Source organism: Myotis yumanensis, unplaced genomic scaffold (genome assembly GCF_028538775.1).
Source record: "Myotis yumanensis isolate MYYU_CA2020_CCGP unplaced genomic scaffold, mMyoYum1.0.hap1 SCAF_4, whole genome shotgun sequence".
Taxonomy (NCBI): domain Eukaryota; kingdom Metazoa; phylum Chordata; class Mammalia; order Chiroptera; family Vespertilionidae; genus Myotis; species Myotis yumanensis.
In genome coordinates this window covers 102,151,522-102,173,361 of record NW_027223755.1, presented here as the reverse complement: position 1 = coordinate 102,173,361, position 21,840 = coordinate 102,151,522, and the positions used below count along the sequence as shown (strand labels likewise).

The 21,840-nt window shown below is 44.4% G+C and overlaps 2 protein-coding genes across 2 annotated transcripts in view; one reads left to right on the top strand and one right to left on the bottom strand.

Moving 5' to 3' along the window:
- The window catches only part of IFT140 (intraflagellar transport 140), a 284,193-nt gene that overhangs the window by 164,534 nt on the left and 97,819 nt on the right, over positions 1-21,840 (bottom strand). The window lies entirely within an intron of this gene.
- Positions 466-21,637, top strand: JPT2 (Jupiter microtubule associated homolog 2). The gene is made up of 5 exons (XM_070413312.1): positions 466-580; positions 6,850-6,998; positions 12,777-12,919; positions 17,619-17,667; positions 19,319-21,637. The coding sequence occupies exons 1-5, from the start codon at positions 537-539 to the stop codon at positions 19,504-19,506; spliced, it is 573 nt and encodes a 190-aa protein (XP_070269413.1). The 5' UTR covers positions 466-536; the 3' UTR covers positions 19,507-21,637.

Below are 21,840 nucleotides of genomic sequence, written 5' to 3'. Positions count from 1 at the left end.
TTCGCATTAGCGCCCTTTTGCCAACTAGCGGATGCCTTGGACCGGTTTGCAAAATCCGTAAGCAGCGGGTCAGAGGCTTTGGGGCAGCGGTTGCCGCCTAAGGAAAGTCTAGACTTTACCCTGTTCCTCCCACCCCGGCTGGTCCATCCCTCCACTGTCGGTCGGGTCGCTCCGGCTCCCGCCCAGGAAGAGGTTCCCGTGAGGAGCGGGAGGGGCATCTGGCCTGGCCGCTTGGGGCACGGACCTACGTCCTGACCCCGCCCACCTCAGGGGCAGCCTGCCTTCTGCCGGCCTGTGGCCCAATGCCGACACCCGACGCCGTCAGCGGCACCTGCTCTCACCAATCGGCTGCGAGCACGGCCCTCCACACACCCTCGCGTCATGGAGCGGGGGCGGGGCCACGCGCCGCGATAGGGTGTGGCGGCATGACTGGCATCGGCGTCGTCCTTTAAGCGCGGGCGGGTGAACCTCTGGCTGCGCGTTGCCGGGCGGGAACCGCGGCGCGGCAGACGACCAGGCACGGAGCAGCGGGCGACATGTTCCACGTTCCGGAGAGCGAGGGCGGCCGAGCCAGCTCCAGGTGCAGCGCGGGCGCGGGTGTGGGCGAGGGCGAGGGCGGGGGAGCGGTGCGGCCGGCGGGGGAAGGCCTGCGGGTGATCTCACAAAACCACGGCCTCCGCTTCCGCGTCGGAGAGATGGGCGCGCACGCGGATGTGCTCCGGCGTCCGCCAGCGTCCGGGCTGAGGGCCGGAGGTGCGCCTTTGCACATTTTTCGTCTATAGCGCACTGAAAGATACCGGCAGATGGTCTGCTGCTTCGGGGGGCAGTTCCGTGCGCCCGGACCAGGCGGGTGTGTGCCGGGCTGCGGGGCACCCTGCCGGTGCCTGGTGGCTGGTGGCTGGTGGGCGGGCCTCGGGAAGGTCACCCTCCTGAAGTCCCACCCAAATAGCGCAGACCTGTGGGGCCAGCTGGAGCCCACTCCTAACCCCGCAGCCCGGTAGCCGGGCGTACCCGTCCTTAATCCCGCAGCCGGGGAGCCAGGTGGAGCCCTCCCCTAATCCCGCAGCTCCGGGAGGTAGGCCCGCTACTGCCCTCCCTGCTTTGTTGGTGAACCAGGCAGGACTACACGTGTTAGAAACGGAGATTCCCATTGCCGGTCTCGGCTGGGCGGCCACGTTCAGGAATACACCGCAGCTCGCGTTCTTTCTTTTTTAGAGATTTTTTTAAAATTGATTTTTTTAGAGAGAGAATTAGGGAGAGAGAGAGAGAGAGGAACATCCATGTGAGAGCGGAGTACTCCCCTCTACCCGGGATCAAGCCAGGAACCTGGGCCTGGACCCTGACCTTTGCATTGGACCTCGCCCAACCGAACCGCAGTGGCCAGGGCAGCACGCTTTCTTCTCAAGTTTAAAGTGCTCTGTGTATTGTGAGTCAGATAAGTTAGAGTTGTCAGAGCTGGCGAGGCCTGTCATGCCACCGGGGAGCCAGCTTGCACTGGGGAGTTTTGGGTCTTCAGGTGCCCAAGAGTTTTCTTTATTGTGAGCTCTTCAGTGGCCCAGCCTTCCCACCAGAGTAGAAGAGAATGTGTGTGTGAGCACCGTTAAGATAAATACCGTATAGACTAGATACTAAATAAAAGACTGTAAACTCGGGGGAGTTAGGTCAGTATTCAGTACACCTAACGAAATAAGTAGTCATTAATCCATGGCACAATGACCACTAGTCACTTGCATCTAATTCTGTATGGATAGGGGGCCAGAAGTTTCCCGTGGAGTGCGCAGGATGGATGAATCAAGTTTCTGCTGCCTGGTAACCACTGTTCTGCCCCACCCACACCAGCTTCTTCCCAGCACTTTCCCAGTTGTGTTCATTAAGTACATTCCCTCTTGTTTACACTGCCTGGCACTGGATGCCCAGGAAATGTTGGTTAAGGAGAGAACGCCATGAGTCACTGAGAGAAGGCTGACTTCGTTCACTGCAGAGCTGGCGCTCTAAGGTAGTACTCCACACTTCTTTGGGGGACTCATTTTTGGAGAGGACTTTCTGAAAAAAAGAGAAAAGTCTTCCTTTCAGGACACTGAAAAAGGAAAAGGAGTCGTAATTGGATGATTACATGTAATTGGAAGCTCTGCTTGGGATCAGTCGGAAGCTTTGCATTTGACCTCCTTCTTAAAGGAATAGATTAACTGGGGCGTTGTAGGATTCACACTTTAATTGGCTCTGCCAGGTGGGAACCCAGTGGTGGTGTAGGATCGAGCACCCAGCCAGGTTTTCTTCTCTCAGACCTGTATCTCTGTATTCTTGATGAGGGATGATTTTGTGTTAAAGGGATTTTGAACTATGAAAGCATTTTACTTTAGCCATCATTCATCTAAGGTCTTTCCTTTAAGCTATAAGGTGTATATTTGTAAGGAATTTAATCCAAGTCTGTTTCACTGCTTTTCTCCAACCCTGACCAATCCCCTAAAGCTTTCCTGACACAGGGACAAGATCTTGGAAGGTCTCTGCTCATGCTATACATAGTCCCTGAGCTGCGTGTTTGCTTTTCTTGTCACATGCCCCTTAGTTCCTCTTGTATTTTGAATATCTTTGTTGAAATATATTGAACGGATATTACAAAATGAAGAAGTAACCGGAAGGAAGCCCTGCCATGTGGTTTCATCCCCAAAATGTCTTTGGGCAGTAGTATTCCCACCCCCTCCCCAAAACTAGTGTCATAGTGATAACAGTGCAACTGGTTGAGCCACATTGAGCCCTTGTGGGTTCTTTTCTTATTGAAATGTCTATTTAACTCTTGGCCCCATTTCTTTGAGACCCTGTTGGGGCAGCCTGGGCCGTGTGTGACTGCCCCTGTATGGCTGTGAACTGTGTCTTTGTGATGGAGATAAAAAAAAAAAAAAAAAAGCTGCCTCTTCTCAGGGAGCTTGGCTGTTATGCACAGGAATCTCTGCGGTAGTATTATTGGCACTGCTAGCCTTTTCTTCACTTGTTTTCAAAGTAAAATAAAATTCACAAAGGTACAGAGAGTAATAGAATAAACACTATATTTCCACCACCCCCATTTAACATTTCAAATAGAGCTGTGGTTTGTCTCCTGTGCCCCAAAGGCTCTTTCCTCACAAGTCACAGACTCAGTTTGGGCCTCTCCACGGATGCCTTTGGAGTTCCGCTAGCATTCAGGGCTTCTATGGCATCGCTCACAGAACACTGGAACCACCTATCACAGCTCTATTTTCCCAGCACACCTGAAGTTTCCCTAGGCCAAGGACTTGCCCTCATTCGTCTTTCTGTCCGCAGTGTCTGGCACAGGCTTGCCAGCGATAGGTGCTCAGGGGACATGAGTTGAACTGAATGAAGCAAGGTGAGAGGCTGCAGAGACTTGGGAGACCCAAGAATGTAGAATGTGAGAGTCAAGAAAGCGTCCTGAGAGCTTTGAATCAAGATGAGTCTATCCAGAATCTGGTCTGACAATTTTCTGGGACCTTTAGGGTTTGAAAGACTAGCCGTGTTTCAAATAAGTTAGTAAAATGAGAATTTTAACTGATGCCAGCATGAGACGGTGTTAAATTCAAATCCGTTCTGAAGATTACAGATCTCCATTCCCTTTTTCAAAGAGATGGCTGTGAAGACCCAAGCAGGTTGTACCTGCTGTAGCTAGCCAAGAAAAATATGAATATCATTGTGATCTGGGCTCTGTGACTTATAAATACATACAGGCGTCAGATGGCCTCGCCGTGTCCACCAATAAAGTGCATCATCAGTCCTATTAAGTCTTTTAAGTCTAGTTATTGGTTAGTTTAAAAAAAGATTCCCCTGAAACTGAAGTAATTTTTTTCCTTCATTAAATCCTTAAGGAAACGCTAACTGCTGACCAGGCACCCACCTTTGCCATCCTCTCAAGCAGACAGGGACTAGGCACCACATGGAAGGCCTGCCAGTTGCACTCTTGGCTTCTGTGGTGGAGAGCTGGCCTGCTGGTCTCCCCAGGCCGGGGCAGCATCCCTGCCCTGTAGAGCAGACGAGTGCTTTCTGCAGTCCTGCTTTACAGCCATGGGATCTCAGAGCTGTTCACTTTAAATTGCAGTGAATGATTAGCTCCCATTCTAGCTCTTTTGAGGAAACATTTAAATATCCTATTTTTGTGAACTAAATCTGTGACCACGTTTATATAAGCTTTCCAGTGAGAACTCACCTCGAATCCGAGTATTCATGTGATGTTGAGCTCTGTGATTTCATCTATTTCTAAATGCTGTTGTTGCTTACGACTAGCGAAAGAGCCTGGACCACTCGCCAGTTTAAAACTCAATTTCAGTAGGCCCCTTTCTCCTTTAAGATGCATTTTAAAAAATCTTTCTAGGTGTTCTAAAAAGATGCTATGAATTCACTGTATTGCTGCTTTGTGAAAATAGACAAACTTGGGGTATCAGGGTAGAGCTTTGTGAAAATTTAATTCTTCAGTTATTGCAACAGTGACTCAAGGTCCTGATCTTCCTCTTCTGAAATGTTCACTTTAAAACCTCCCAAGATGGGGTAAGTGATCAACCAAAGGACTTGCATACATGCATATAAGCATAACGAATGGACACAGACACTAGGGGGGTGAGGGCATGTGCCGGGGGGTGGGGGAGGCCGGGGGGAGGTCAATGGGGGGAAAGGAGACATATGCACTACTATCTGTAATACTTTTAACAACAACAACAACAAAATCCTCCCAAGAGGGACACTTGAGGTAGATACTGCTGTTGGCTGAACAGTGGGAATGCCACTATTCTTTGTAGGTGTTCAATTAAAATCAACCCTCATGTACACTATTCCTCTCGAAAGCACGCCTGCACCTTTCTTTTCTCTCAGGTGCGCATCTCCTAAACTCTAAGGGCCCCAGGAGAGCAGTGGGCAGCAGCAGCTCATCCCAGGCTCACCCCCTGAACCTGTCTCCAAGGCCCCTTTTCTCCGAGTTTCCAATGAGCCAAAGCAGCCTGCCTAGTCTCTCTTCTGTTGTTTCTTCTGTCCTAAGCCCTTCCTTGTTTGTCCCCAGCTTTAATTAAATAGACTAAAAAAAAAATAATAAAAATCAACCAGCCCGGCTGGCGTGGCTTAGTGGCTGAGTGTCAACCTATGAACCAGGAGGTCACAGTTCCATTCCCAGTCGAGGGCACACACCCAGGTTGTGGACTCAATTCTAGTGTGGGGCATGCGGCAGGCAGCCTATCAATGATTCTCTCATTGACATTTCTCTCTCCCTCTCCCTCTCTGAAATAAATTAAAATGTCTTTAATTAAAACTAATCAACCATAGGTGTTTTATTTTTTTTAATATACTTTTATTGATTTCAGAGAGAAAGGGAGAGGGAGAAAGAGATAGAAACATCAGTGATGAGAGAGAATCATTGATTGGCAACCTCCTACACTCTTACTGGGGATCAAGTCCACAACCCAGGCGTGTGCCTTTGGCTGGAATCAAACCTGGGCCTGGGACCCTTCAGTCCGCAGGCCGTTGCTCTCTCCACTGAGCCAAACCAACTAGGGCAACCATAGATGTTATAGAGACGACATGGTACATATGTGATGATCTGAAATGAACAATGGTGCTTGCAGGTGCGTTCTCTGATTTTCAATGTTCAATATTTCACTGGTTATACTGGACTGGAGGACCAGAGATGACTATCTTGGTGTAGATTCTCAGGACTCACCTGGATTAATGTTGGTGGCACTCCCCATGGTCTAAGTTGACACTTGCCAGTAAAAGTGTGAGCCACATAAGGAATTTTAAATGTTCTAGTAGCCACATTTTTAAAAGTGAATCAGGCCGTAACCGGTTTGGCTCAGTGGATAGAGCGTCGGCCTGCGGACTGAAAGGTCCCAGGTTCGATCCCGGTCAAGGACATGTACCTTGGTTGCAGGCACATCCCTAGTGGGGGGTGCGCAGGAGGTGGCTGATCAATGTTTCTCTCTCATCGATGTTTCTAACTCTCTATCCCTCTCCCTTCCTCTCTGTAAAAAATCAATAAAATATATTTTTTAAAAAAAATAAAAGTGAATCAGAAAAAATTAATTTTAATAGACATAGTTCAACCTAATATGTACAAAACACTGTTTCAACCTGTGATCTATATAAACGACAAGATTAAAGAGATATTTGGCCTTTTTGTCTTCGAAATCTGGTGTGTAGTCTACAGTTACAGTACACTTATGTCCTCACTTCCACATCCAAGTGCTCACTAGCCACAGTGGCCAGTGGCTGCCCTTCTGAAGACCAACTCTGTGGGTCAGACTTGATCTGTGGTTAAATGGTGAGCTTCCCCCTCGTTTTTTCTTGGAGGGCTTTACGAGGCATTAGGGCATAGTCCGAGCTCCAGACTGCCTGGGCTTGGTCCTGGCTCTGCCGCTCCTTGTGTGACCTATCTTGTGATTTCTCTTAATCTCAGATGCATGGTCTATGAAAACAATGCCTGCTTAGAGGGCTGTGTGTAAGGTCTTTGGAACAATAGTTGGCATATAGTAAGCTACAGTCTTAAACACCAGTGAATGTATTTACTGTATGCTAATTAAAATTTGTATTAAATTCTACTGAATGTGGCTCAGTTTGCCTGTTTTAGAGAAACTTATAAGAGGTCCCAGGAATAATTTTAAAAATATACACGTTTCAAGTGGGTTTTTGGCATAACCAAGACATACTGAGAAAACTTTTAAGGAAACCTTAAGGGCAGTAGAGGAAGTTTGCCATAAGGCCATCTGTAAACTAGTCATGCCAGTTTGGAGTAGTTGCGGTGTGTAATTTTTTCATAGATGTTAATTATGGACATGGAAGTCCAGGTCGGCCTCATCTCTCATGCTTGCTCTGTGCTTGCAGGGGCATGCATCCCCCCGGAGGAGCATCAAGTGATCTTTTCGGAAGTCCAGAAGAAGTTGTTCCTTCAAGTCGACCCAACAGGATGGCATCGAATATTTTTGGACCAACTGAAGAACCTCAGAACATGCCTAAGAGGACCAACCCCCCAGGTATAGGCTTTTGTGACTCATTGGTCCTTTGGCCTCTACTTGTCCTTATGAAGCTGCTCTTTTGATAAAATTTTCTTTTTCTTTAATCCTTTCACATGTCTTCTGGTATAGGTTACCCATTGCCATCAGAGTTCTAGAATGTGAGAAAGGGTTGCTCAGTCATTCTTGAATTCTCCCTCTGTAGCAACAGACATTGGCTGGGTGTAGGCACTGAGAATGCAAAGGCTGATGGTGGAATACTGGCTCCGGCCAGGGAGACTCTCCCAGTTGTACCATGGACTCCTTGAGATTCCTGAAGTTGTGCACAGGTTACACATTTAAACGTTTTTCTTGCCCTGGCCAGTGTAGCTCAGTTGGTTGAGGGTTGCCTCATGGTCCTAGAGGTCGCCAGTTCGATTCCCTGTCAGGGCACATGCCTGGGTTGCGGACTCAATCCCCAGTAGGGGGTGTGTAGGAAGCAACCGATCAATGTTTTTCTCTCACTCTCTTTTTTTAAAAAATCAACAAAAAAATTTTTTTAAACCATTTTCTTAGGTGTTTTTTGTTTGTTTGTCTTTTTAATCCTCAACCGAGGGTATTTTTTTCCATTGATTTTTAGAGAGAGAGTGGAAGGGAGGGAGAAGGAGAGAGGGAGAGAAAAAGAAACATTGATGTGAGAGACACATTGACTGGTTGCTTCCTGTATGCGCCCTGAATGGGGCTGGGGATCAATCCTGCAACCAAGGTACGTGCCCTTGACTGGGAATTGAACCTGAGACCCTCTGGTCTGTGGGCTGACACTCTAACCACTGAGCAAAACTGGCTAGGGCTGTTTGTTTTTTAATCCTCACCCAAAGATATGTTTTTATTGATTTTTAGATTGGGAGAGAGAAATATTGATGTGAGAGAGAAACACTGATCAATTGCCTCCCATTCGCACCCCGGCTGGGGTCGAACCTGCAACCTTTTGGTGCACAGAACAACCAAGTGAGCCTCCAGGGCAGGAAGGGTATTTTTTAGTCAGCTTGTTGGTGGGATTAAAACTCTAAAAAAGGATGACTTGGTCTAGCACACGTCTCTTAGTTCTTACCCACATTCTGGTGGGTACAGTGGGAGAGCATCTTAGAACAATGTTTTCCTTGGCTAGTAGATTGTCCAGTTGATTGATCATACAGTGCTAGTTACCTAAGGAGCTCTCCCCTGTCTGTATCTATGAGGAAAAGGAAGGTTCATTCCATCTTTAAAGATTTGTGAGGCTAGACATAGGAATCAGTATTTCAGACAAATAATAAAATCAAGCAGAACCAGAGCTAGAGCTGCTTGCCACTCCACCTCAGTTCTAGATGTGTGTGTATTCGACCGGTGCATATACTTCTTGACCAAACCCAAAGAAACAAAAGCAGTAGATTCAAAAGCTAGTGTTTTGTTTGATTTGCTGGGGGACAGGGAGTGTAGATATAGTTATAGTAGAGAAGCGGGTAGTTTTACTGAGTAGCGTTCTCACTGTCTCCAGTTTATGGGTGTAGGGCCAGGAGGGGTCAGCCCTGCACATCCTTTGTACCAGTAACAGCATAACAATGGGCGTAACAATGGGTCATGTGGCCGAGTGAATCAAATCTCAGGCACCTGAAGGTGGACAAGCCAGCTCCCTTGGCTTTGACTCAGCAGAGTGCATATCGAGCTGTCCCTGGGGTGTCAGGTTCCCTGGAAAGTGTTGCAACTTGGGGACAGTGCTACTCGGAATCTGAGAGCTGGTAGCATCTATACGATCCAGTGGTGGTTATGTGTTTGCTTTGTCTTTGTGATGGTTGTGTCTTACGAACTTTTCTGGTATGATCCCCCAGCTCTCGTGCCCAGTGGCCACCCTGGGCCCCTCTTGACTTGAGAGTGAGAAAGCCATCGTTCATGATTACAAGGTGTATGAACAGCCAGCATGATTCCTTTTGCTGAGTTCCTCCTTCTTGTGGTCCTATTGTTTGAGGTTTGTTTTCTGTCCTGCCAAGTGCTCTTTAAAATTATCTGTGATGAGCACAGCCAGTGTGGCTCAGTTGGTTGAGCGTCATCCCATGCATCAAAAGGTCACCAGTTCAATTCCCAGTCAGGGCACATGCCCAGGTTGGGGGGCTTGATCCCCAGTAGGGGGCTTGCAGGGGGGTAGCTGATCGATATATTTCTCTCGATGTTTCTATCCCTCTCCCTCTCCCTGAAATGGGTTTTTGGTTTTTTTTAATATTTTTTTTTATTGATATCAGAGAGGAAGGGAGAGAGAGAAACATCAGTGATGAGAGAGAATCATTGATTGGCTGCCTCCTGCACACACCCCACACTGGGGATCAAGCCCACAACCCAGACATGTGCCCTGACCGGGAATCGAACCGTGACCTCCTGGTTCATGGGTCGACACTCAACCGTTGAGCCAGACTGGCTGGACTGAAATCAGTTTTTAAAAAAAATTAAATGTGATGAATTCTCAAGGGAAGCTGGAAATGGAAAACTGCTAGTTGTATTCACAACCCCAGACCTAAACTCCTGCCTTTGTTTCTTATTGAGTCTTGCAGACTTAGCCAGCACAGCCCGTCAGTGAGAGGGCCTGATTGAGAAAAGTGTGAAGGGCAGAGTGTGTGACTTAGTACGTGAGTCACTGAAAATTTACCAAGGATTGTCATACCCAGTGTTTCATTCACTCCTCATTCATGTGCTTTGCTACTGGCCTTGTTTAGATCTTTTACAAATTGTTTTTCCTGGTGGTCTAACAGTGATTGATATGTGCGGATTTACTATCTGCCAGGGAGTATGCTAAATGCTTTGCATGTATTTATTTAATTCTCTCTACAAACCTAGGAGGTAGGTGGTATTACCCCCTTGACATGGAGAAAACTGAGGCTCAGGGCGGTTCACAGGTGTGTTAAGCCTCACAACTCATTGGTAGCAGAACTAGCTTTTGCATATGGGTTTTTCTGACTCCAGAGCTCCAACCTTACCTCCTGAGTATATCTACTGGGATAAATTACTCAAAATAGAATTGTTGAGTGATTTAAAATACTGATAGATACTTCCAACTAGTCTTTAATGGGTGGCCCATCATATATCTTGAATTTATTTTTCTTCAGTTATGGATGGATTAAGCACCTTTTCTGTCTAGAAAGCTGAATTCATCTTTCAGGTAAAATATTGAGTAATAGACATGACTAACTGAAGTTCAAAAACAGAACTATAGGGTTGGACATATACACAGTAAAACTTAAATAAGTTTGTAGTTTCTAGAAAATTGAGGCATGGAGTGATGTGAAAGGAATACTCAGGTTTCTGTGAGCTGGTAGCATCTATACAATCTGTTGGTGGGTATGTGGGTGTTTGCTTTGTCTTTATTTGTGGTAGTTGTATCTTAGGAACTTTTCTGTCATGTTTAACAATTTAGAAAATGTTTTTAAATGAGCGTGGCTCTAGCCAAAACCTTCATATTGAGTTACTTTTATCTAACTTTTTTAAAAAGCTGAATATTCATTTTAAAAACTAGAGGCCTGGTGCACGAATTTGTGTATGGGTGGGGCCGGTCGGGGAAGGGGGCTGCAGGCGGTTGGCCAGCTGGCCCCACCCCCTGGTCAAACTCCCAGTCAAGGGGACAATTTGCATATTAGCCTTTTATTATGTAGGATAGGATAATTTACTTCAGCATAACCAGAAACAATGCAATAAGGGGATGACCTCAAGCATTACTTTTTCTTCACTTTGTGGCCTAGATGTTTTTGCTAACAACACACTGTTAATAACAGCCTGGCAGCATTACTGAGGGCTTACCCACTTCATGTATGTTACCTCATGTATTTCACCGACCGCCCCAGGAAGGTATTATTATTTATACCTTGTTAGAGTTGAGAAAATGGGGACAAAAGAAGGTTGAGGTCACTTGTCCCGGCTCATGAGTAAGTGACTGAACAGGGTCTCCATCCAGCAGTCTGGCCAGAGCTCAGCTGTCCTTAACACCGTGCAGGGCTGGTTTCCCATCCCCAGAGTTCCCAGCTTGGTGTGTGTGGCTCCTTGGGAGGTCCATAGGCAAGGTTCAGGTTTATAATCACCCTGATGTTATATGAACGTGCGTGTGCACATTTTCCTGCAGAGCAGTCCCTCATGTTCTGTGTCCTCCCAACCAGCACAGGCAGGGAACTGCAGTCCAGTCGCTCCTTTCTATGCACTATGATTCTACGTGTCCCCTAGAGAGCGGTCACCAACCTTTTGGGCTGCCCTAGAGGACTGGCATCCTGGAAGGCCACTCTGCTTTATTTATTATTTATTTATTTTATTTACTTATTTATTTTTTATTTCAGAGAGGAAGAAGAGAGATAGAAACATCAATGATGAGAGAGAATCACTGATCAGCTGCTTCTGCATTCCCCCTGCTGGGGTTGAGCCCACAACACGGGCATGTGCCCTGACCGGAATCAAACTGGTGACCTCCTGGTTCATAGGTTGACTCTCACCCTCTGAGCCACACCAGTTGGGCATCCACTCTGCTTTAGAATCCACTCCAACAGCAGGGGTCGGCAGGCTATGGAGAGAACAAACCCCAGAGGAGCCTCCTGCTCTCTGAGCTCACTCGGGACTCGTCATTCATACTGTTCTTAGCATTCGTGGCCTTCTATTGAAGCAGTGTGGGTTATTATAGCCAAGAAACGACTATAATCACTTTTCCTTATTCAGATATAAGCAAAAAAGAATACTCCCCCCTTTTTTTACATTAAGACGTTGTGTGCTAGGTAGATTGTTTTACACCATTTTTCACTGAACAGTATGTCCAATACAGAGAAAATACAGCCAACATTTATTGAGTATTTATGTCCCAGGCATTGTTCGAAGCATCTGACATGAGCTACAGTAAGTCATTGAATCCTCTCAGTGCTGTGAAGAAGATCCTTTTATTATCCCCATTCTACAGATGAGGAATTTGGGGCACAAAAAGGCCAAGTAACTTCTGTACAGTCGTATAGCTATTTAATGGAATGCATCTTCTTTCCTCCTATAAGGTAAATTGTTGGTGCACCAGGGCCATGATGATAATGGTCCCAGCGTTTAGCATAGCACTCTGGAAAGGAAGTGTGTGTGTGGTGTTTGCCCAGTGAATAAATGATATATTAGTATTGTATAGTAGCCATCTTTCTACTTAATGTGGGGCATTTAAACATTTACTTTTCATGGCCAGGCCTTAGTCATCAGCTTATACGAAGTTACATCTTAGATGCATGTCTTCATTATGTCTTATCAGATGACTTAGAGTTGGCAGCAAAGATGTTAAATGTCTGTGTTTTGCTGACATATCTACTTGTCACTGGAAATTCTAGCCAGAATGAGGTCAGAAAATTACTACTAAATGTTATTTTCCAGATTACAGCTTTGCCTGTAACAGGACATGTTATTAAATTCATTCCTTTCTGTCTGACCTAAAAACTTAGAAACTGTTTGCTTTTAATTTACTAAAGAACATTTCATGGGTTTAATGAAGAAGATTCTTTAACAAAAAAGCATGAAAAGTTCAGGGGTAAAGAAATTGGGGGCGGGAGGGGATGCTGCTTTATGCCCTCTCACCATCTTGCCTCCCAGTTCAGCTCAGTTCCGAAATGAAGGCCCTGGCAGGCACCTGGGAAAGGGGTTAGGTCTTTAGGAACTCACTATCCCGCCTTGTTGGCCTGAACTCAGGACGGGACTAGGGTGTTGCTATGAGAGGAGCTCTCTGAAGTGATGAATGTGAAAGGCAGGAGCAGGGAGGTGTTCTGGATTGCTCACTGCTCTGTGTTGTCTCTGCAGGGGGAAAAGGAAGTGGCATCTTTGAAGAATCCATGCCTGTGCACACTCGACAGCGTCTGAACCCACCTGGTGGGAAGGCCAGTGACATTTTTGGGTCCCCAGTGACGGCTACTTTACCCTTGGCACATCCCAACAAACCCAAGGTATGGACTACATTCAGATAGCAGGCATAGACGAAAGAACAGCAAACATTGAGCCAGGCTCTTTTTCTCAAAGGCCCTGAGGCAGCTTGGACATGTTATTAGGAATAGACAGGAAGGGTGACGTTGGTTTTCCTGGGTGCAGTCATTAGTAATAGAGTTTTGAAACTCCCCTGAGTCATTGGAGAAACAGATTTCATCCTCGAGATGACGGAGCCCTGGGAGAAGCTGGTCTTAGTGTGTTGATAGCAGCGACTGCCCACTGCAAATAGGCGGCTGCTCTTCTCTGCACAACACTGAGGGGTGGCAAGAATAGTTACAGAAAAAGAGGAGCTTATGTTTCACAAAAATTTCACAATTTTTAATGGCCGTTGATAAGTACAACTGCATTGGACTAAAATTCACCAAGTATTTAGAATTCATGGGTTCCCTACTTACACTTTTAAAAAATTTTTTTTTCTTCCGGTCAGTCCTTACCCGAGGATACTTCTCCATTGATTTTTAGAGAGAGTGGGAGAGAGAAAGAGAGAAACATTGATGGGAGAGAGACACATCAATTGGTTGCCTCCTGCACGTACCCCGACCAGGGCTGGAGATCAAACTTGCAACCGAGGTACATGCCCTTGACCAGACTCAAACCCAGGATCCTTCAGTCCGAGGGCTAACACTCTATCCACTGAGTCAAACTGGATAGGGCTACTTTTTAAAATCTTATTTATCACCTTTGGAGAATGCCAGAGGATCAACTCAATATCATGAAAACCGTTAAAAGACAGAGTCAAACATTTGTTTGTTTGTTTTAAATATGTTTTTACTGACTTTAGAGAGAGGTGAAGGGAGAGAGAGAAAAAACATTTAATCGGCTGCCTCCTGCATACCCACTACTGGGGATTAAGCCCATAATCCGGGCATGTGCTCTGACCAGGAATTGAACCAGTAACCTCTCAGCACGGGATATGCTCAGTCAACCTAGCCACACCGACCAAGACAGAATCAAGCATTTAGACAGCATTTTCTGCATGAATTGTACTTCAGGATAATGGTTTTTAAGGCAAATTTGCCTTTTATAAAAGTACTCTAGCCTGTAAGTGAAGAAGGAATATCAGAATTCAAATATCACCATTCTGCAGAGTTGTAATGAAATTGTGGATCTAGGCAGTGATCATCAGTGGTTCTTAACATCACAAAATGAGAGACAAACCAAAAATTATAGGACTCATAATAGACCACCTTTGATTATCAAAAAAAACAGGACCGAATGAGATCAAACCTCATATTAGTTGATACCACAGGGATTCAGAGTTATTGAAAATGTGGGAAATTAATAGCAGAGTGGAGGGATATTCTAATTTTTTTAAAAAAGACTTAAGAACACAATTCCTATCAAAATTCCAATAATGCTTTTTTTTAAAAAATAGACCCATTTTAAAATTCATATGGAATTTCAAGGGACCTGAAAGAGTCGAACAACCTCGAAAATGAAGAACGAAGTTGGAGGTTTACTCCTCACAGTTTCAAATTTACTATAGTAATCAAAATTGTGTGACACTGACATAAAGATAGACAAATAAACCAGTGGAATAAAATTGAGAACTAAGAAATAAATTCTCACATTTATGGTTAATTGGTAATGTCCACAGGGTGCCACTATCATTCAGTGGGGAATAGAACAGTCACTTCAACAGATGTTGCTGGGGAAATTGGATATGCACATGTAAAAAATGAAGGTGGCCGAAACCGGTTTGGCTCAGTGGATAGAGCGTCGGCCTGCGGACTGAAAGGTCCCAGGTTCGATTCCGGTCAAGGGCATGTACTGCGGGCACATCCCCAGTAGGAGATGTGCAGGAGGCAGCTGATCGATGTTTCTCTCTCATCGATGTTTCTAACTCTCTATCTTTCTCCCTTCCTCTCTGTAAAAAATCAATAAAATATATTAAAAAAAAAAAAAAAAAAGAAAAATGAAGGTGGACCCTTACCTTACACCATAGACCAGGGGTGGGCAAACTTTGTGACTCGAGGGCCACAATGGGTTCTTAAACTGGACCGGAGGGCCGGAACAAAAGCATGGATGGAGTGTTTGTGTGAACTAATATAAATTCAAAGTAAACATCATTACATAAAAGGGTACGGTCTTTTTTTTTTTTTTTTTTTTTTAGTTTTATTCATTTCAAACGGGCCAGATCCAGCCCACGGGCTGTAGTTTGTCCACGGCTGCCATATACACTTACCTTACACCATATACAAACATTAACTAAAAATGGATCTAAAACCTACATTTAGCCCTAGCTGGTTTGGCTCAGCGGATAGAGCGTCGGCCTGCGGACTCAAGGGTCCCAGGTTTGATTCCGGTCAAGGGCATGTACCTGGGTTGCAGGCACATCCCCAGTAGGGGGCGTGCAAGAGGCAGCTGAATCGATGTTTCTCATCGATGTTTCTAACTCGCTATCCCTCCCTCTCCCTTCCTCTCTGTAAAAAAAATCAATAAAATGTACTTTAAAAAACCTACATTTAAGGGCTAAAACTACAAAATTCTGAGGAGAAAATTTAGGGACAAATCTTTTTGATCTTACTAGATTTGATAGTGGCTTCTTAAATATGACACCAAAAATAAAGGCAACAAAATTTCAAATAAATAAATAGGACTTCATTAAAATTAAAAACTTTCGGCCCTGGCCGGGTACCTCAGTTGGTTAGAACGTCGTCCTGCTATGCCAAGGTTGTGGGTTCCATCCCCAGTTAGGGCACATACAAGAATCAACAATGAATGCATCAATAAGTAGAACAACAAATCGATTTCCCTCTCCTCTCCCTTCCCTTTCTCCCTTTCCTTCCCCCTTCTCTCTCTCAAAATCAATAGAAAAATTTTAAAGATACCATCAATGTAGCATTAATTACAGTAGCCAAGAATTGGAAGCAACCTAAGTGTCCATTGATAGATAAATGAATAAAGATGTACATATATACAATGGAATATTATTCAGCCATAAAAAAATAATGAAATCTTCCATTTACGGTAGTTTGGATAGAACTAGAAGGTATTATGCTTAGTGAAATAAGTCAAACAGAAAGATAAATACCATATGATTCACTTATATGTAAAATCTAAGAAACAAAGTAAATGAACAAACTCAGATGCAGAGTACGAATTGGTGCTTGCCAAATGGGAGGGGGGTTGGGGTGCTGGGTGAAAAAAGTGAGAGGGAAATTGCCAGTTATAAAAATAGTCACAGGCCTGGCTGGTGTGATTCAGTAGTTAAGCGTCAACCTGTAAGCCAGGAGGTCACTGCTAGATTCCCGGTCAGGGTACATGCCCACATTGCCCGCTTAATTCCCAGTGGGGGGCATGCAGAATGCATCCCATCAATGATTCTCATCATTGACATTTCTTTCTCTCGCTCACTCTCTGTCTCCCCCTTCCTCTGAAATCAATAAAAATCTATTTTAAAAAAAAATAGTCACGGGGCTATAAAGTACAGCATAGTGAAGAGTCAACAATATTATAATAACTATGGTGTCAGATGGGTAATAGGCTTATAGGGGTGATTATTTTGTAAGGTATATAAATGTCTAATCACTCTTTCATACACCTGAAATTAATATAATGTATGTCAACTGTAATTAAAAAATAATTTTTAAAAAACCACTATCATGAGAATGAAAACACAACCCATAGAATATATGAAATCACATATCTGATGAAGGTTTGCTATCCAGATTATATAAAGGATTCCTGCAACCAAACAACAAAAGACAACCCAATTCAAAATGGACGAAGGACTGGAATAGACATTTCTTCAATCAGCATTCTCAGTCCTTAGGGAAAGGCACATGAAAATCACAAGGAGGTAGCACTTCACACCCACTAGGATGACTATTATAAAAACAAAACGAAAACAGAAAATAACAAATGTTGTTTGTTGGCAAGAATATGGAAAAATTGAAACCAACAATGCTATTGAGAATGTAAAATGGTTCAGCCAATGTGGAAAACAGTTGGGGTTTCTGAAAAAGTTAAACATAGAATTTACCATGTGATCCAGCTATTCCACTCTTAGGTATATATTCCCAGAATTTGAAAACAGGAATTCAAATATTTGTACACCTATTTTAATAGCAGTACTTATAGTGATGCTATTAAACAATCCAAGTGTCAACCAACAGGTGAATGGATAAATAGAATGTGTTATACATACATAATGGGATATTCAGCCATAAAAAGGAATGACATTTCTGATACATGCTACAACATGGATGAGCCTTGAAAACATCCTAATCTTCTAAAATTTGATTGGGTATTAGATATTTAAGGAATCAGTTATTTTTGCAATTGTGTGAGTGTTATGGGTGTTTGGTTGGTTTTTTAGGACATTTTAAAGAGCCACATCTTGAAATATTTATGGGTAAATGAAATTTCTAGAATTTGCTTTAAAATAATTCCACAAGTGGGTGGAGAGATTGTAATTGGGAGACTGTGGCTGGGACCAGGATGGCAATGAGTTGATGTCATTACAGCTCTATGGTGGGTTATGAGGGGATTCACAGTGCTCCTTTGTTTATGCTTTAAATTGTCCATAATAAAAACATTTTTAGAAGTTGAAAATGAACCCAAATCATCCATCCATGTCTTGATTTTCATCGTCCATCTGAATGATCGTAAAATGTTTCTGAATCACATATTGACCTGGGGTTTGCCTTGTTGCAGGACCATGTGCTCTTGTGTGAAGGAGAAGACCAAAAATTGGACCTTAAAGGTGAGTTTGTGTCCTGTCCCTTCCCCTGAGTGCTCTCACTCTGAAAGAGTTGCTGGTGCACCCAGAGAATGAGAGGTAATATTCCTGTGTCCCTTGCAAGCCAGCTGAGAAAAACAAGGTTGTGTTTATTGCTGAGGATTTAAGATTTAAAGAAGGCCAGGGAAATGGGCTCAGCTATTTCTGATGAAAGCTTTTCAACTGCTCATCACTGGTTTTTCTTCACATCTTGTCATTACTCATCAGCCTAGGCCTAAGACCCAAGGTGTGCTATTCTAGAAGCTGGTCTTTTGTAGGGAAGGGGAGGGATCCAAAGCCTCGTGACTGCGGGTAGCACCAGCAGAACTAATGCAGAAAAGAAGGGCATAAGAAGAGCAGGGACAGGAATGATGAGCAGGAAGAATGGGAGGCTTGCGTGTGGTGGGGAGAGCTGGTGCTTCCGCAATCCATCACCCAGGGAGTGAGCTGCCCCCATGGCGAGGCTAGATGTCAGACTTGGAGTCCCACTGTTGTTCTCAAAGCTGACAGCACTGATTGCTGCCTGTGGGTCACCATTTCCCTCAGTTGACGACCAAGATATGTGGGAATTCATTCATTCACTCGAAACATCCAGAGTAATAGTGTCAGAAAACCTTGCCTCATCTTGCTAGACCTTCCAGTTAAGACTGGCTTCCTCGCCGAACCGGTTTGGCTCAGTGGATAGAGCCTTGGCCTGCGGACTGAAGGGTCCCAGGTTTGATTCCGGTCAAGGGCATGTACCTTGGTTGCGGGCACATCCCCACTGGGGGGTGTGCAGGAGGCGGCTGATCGATCTCTCTCATCGATGTTTCTAACTCTCTATCCCTCTCCCTTCTTCTCTGTAAAAAATCAATAAAATATATTAAATAAAAAAAATTAAAAAAAAGAACAGCGGTCCTCAACCTGTGGGTCGCGACCCTTAAAAAAAAAAAAAAAAAAGACTGGCTTCCTCTCTGTTCATGCTTGCTTTGAGATAGTGTGCTTTTTATATTTGTGGTGGAGAAAAAGGGAAATGGAGTCCAACAAGCAATATAAAGAAGTATTGAGCTTATTTAGGAACGTATCGAGGATTATTTATAGTACTGATCCCACTTTATGCCCAGTTCAAGAATGGCCTCTGCTAATAATCAGTGAGTCTTCCTGGCACAGACAGAAGCCTTGCTCTGTTTTTCTCTCTTCCCATTACAGTATGCATTTCTTGCTAGCTGGTCTATGTCACAGACTGTTCATGTGCACAGCTCGCCAATCCAGGTGTTGGGGAGCCTCTAATGCAGTGGTTCCCAAACTTATTTGGCCTACCGCCCCCTTTCCAGAAAAAATAATTACTCAGCGCCCCCTGGAAATTAATGTTTTTTAAATTTTAATAGCAAACAGAAAGATATATGCATTAATGTTTCTACCTTTTTCGTAAAGTATAGTAAAGAAAGGTGTAAATTAGAAACATTGAAGTTTGAAATTATGAAACTATTTATTGAACTCAGAATAGAAAGGTAATACAAAAAAAAGTTAAAACAAATGCACCTGTGGCCATCACCGCCCCCCCCCCCCCTGGATCGCTGCAGCCCCCACCAGGGGGCGGTAGCGCCCACTTTGGGAATCACTGCTCTAATGGATGGTTTGTTGCTTTGTCCCACAGCTGCCATGAGCACCTTGCCCAGAGAAGAGCCAGGTGAGAAAGGTGGCCCAAGAGAAGCAGACTCTGCCCAGGAGCCCCAGCCCACACCCACGGCTGACAACCATGAGCCCAGGCTGGGCCCACGTCCTCGATCTCACAACAAAGTCCTGAATCCACCTGGAGGCAAATCCAGCATCTCCTTCTACTAGAGAAGCTATTGCTTCCCCTGTAGCCAGATAAGAAACTCGAGAGATAGGATTTCAAATATTATAGTTTCCTTTAGCCCAAAGGAACGGGGGTGGGGAGAGGGTCTGTCGTGTATCTGAAGCCACTGCTCAGGCCCCCTGCCACCACGAGAGCCACAGAGGACCTCACCTTCCAGACTGCCGAGAGACATATCTTAGTGGGGGGCTGTGACGCCGTGGTGAACAGTCCTACGTAATTTTGGAGGAACTTTCAGATGGGCTGGGTGGGGAGCTAGTGCAAGGCTACAGGGGCCCTGATGAAGTGAGATCTTCCAAGTCCTGATTGCATCGGTGACCTGCCAGCCAATTGGGTATCTAGGAATCACTCCACACAGTAGCAGAGTTTAAAGCCTCAGAAAGAAAGCCAAAAACCACCTGCGCATTGGGCGTAAGCCGAAACACTAGTCTCCATTCTTGGGACTATTGCTGCTAACCCGAGACCTCCTTTGCACCCAGGCACAGAGTATTCTGCAGTCTTTTCTTGAAACATTTTGAGTGCTTTCCCTCGGCAGCTGTCAACAAAAACCAAAAAGTTTTCTCAGTCTTATGCTTTATGGAGAGATTTTGTATCTTGATCCTCTGGGGTGATCTATCTGCCTTTCACTCACAATGGACTGGACTCAGTCTCTTCACAGACTGGTTTTGCTTATGAATTGTTTTGGGTTTTGGTTTTTTTTTTTCTCTCATCCTTAAATTTCAGCCTTAGCTCTTCAACACTAATGTGGACAGTTCATTTATCTGCAAGGCCCACTGACTTCTGTAAGACTAAAACTCTATCCAGATACATAATTGGGTTATTTAAATCTTTCATGTGTCTTTATTCCTGTTGACATTGGGAAGAAGAGATGTTTGAGAACTTTGAGTTCTTTGATAATATCTAAAGAGCTATTCTTAAATACCAGCTTTACATAAGTGACCATTGACTCTGGTCTGTTTCTGACACCTCTCTAGAAAAAAGTCAGTTGCTCAGGTACGCCAAAGAGGAAGAAAAGTTTGCTTAGGCCACCCTTTATAAAGCTTTGCAGAACCTTTGGACCATAATTCAGTTTCCAGAAGAGACTTGGAGACCTTAGGCTAGGTGATTAGTTTGGCAAAAAAGCCTTAACTGGCCAATTCTGTGATATTTACCAGCAAAGGTAACGACCTGGCAAGTTGTGTTGCTTTAATCTGTCAGGCAGAAGTCTCTCCCATTGAGCCTCCTAAGAGTTACAGTCTGCATCACTCATGCTGGACCAGTAGTTAATAGAGGGGAGAGAGGGTTTGTGTGGTGGTTGCTGTTGGTGTGGGTGCCTGCAGAGCTAATGCCAGGTGCTGGAAATGTCTTCGTCATTAAAACTGAGAAAAGAAACACGTGTGTGTAGTGATAGCCACCGTGGCTGAGACACTAAGTGCCTACAGGAGCTGCCTCCCAAACCCCACGTCACCCAGCACAGTGAGGGGATCTGCAAGTGGCTTTGTCAACCAAAGAGTTTCCCTCCTTTCAGTTATCCTGCTGACTCTGGAGCCAAGAAATACATATTTCATGTGACTTTATCAAGTACTTCCTGTCTCCATGTTTAAAATGGTAATTTTTAAGAAATTGTTTGGAATTCAGAGTATTTTTCCCCCATTAAGAAATGTCATAAATGGTGGTTAACTTTTAAGCCCAAACACACTAATTTGTTTAACTTATAATGAAATGTACTAATGGTAGAAATGAACTGCCATTTGTAACTACATTTTGCTTTTAATACACAAGAAAATAATTGGTGAATTCCAAATTGGGTTGCTGGCATTGTGCTGCTGGCCCTTGCGGCGTCACCCCCACCCTCACTGTCAGCCAAATGAGAGGAAGGACTCTAGTTCTATCCACTGGCAGAGATCCATGAACTCTTAGCATCCTGTTATCAACCTCTTAAGCTCCATTGAAAAATTACCAGTCTATTTTTATTAAGCCTTAAAACTTTTTATGTGCATTTGGTGCCAACTTTTTTCTAGAGCTGTATCAAAAACAACAAACCTGTACTCACATCACAATGTAATTTTGATAGGAACATTTTGTTATTTTTACAAGGCAGAATTGGGTGTAACAGTTGAAATAAACTTCGTAATCATGTATGCAGGGTCTTTGCCTGTTTGGTGTCTGGGGGGGGTGCACATACTTTCCTTAACACCCATTCTCCAACATGCCTGACCGCTGCTCCTTCCCTTACAGTGTTTCATCAGTGAATGGGTTGCCTTTTTTTGCCTTTTTTTTCCATTTAGCCAGGGGATGCCCAAATCTCTAAGGTTTAGATTTAGATTTTTTTTAAAATATAT

Coding starts and splice junctions, on each gene's coding strand:
- JPT2 (XM_070413312.1), top strand. CDS start 537: ATGTTCCACGTTCCGGAGAGCGAGGGCGGCCGAGCCAGCTCCAG. Junction 581..6,849: donor GGCGGCCGAGCCAGCTCCAG/GTGCAGCGCGGG, acceptor CTGTGCTTGCAG/GGGCATGCATCCCCCCGGAG. Junction 17,668..19,318: donor CCAAAAATTGGACCTTAAAG/GTGAGTTTGTGT, acceptor TTTGTCCCACAG/CTGCCATGAGCACCTTGCCC.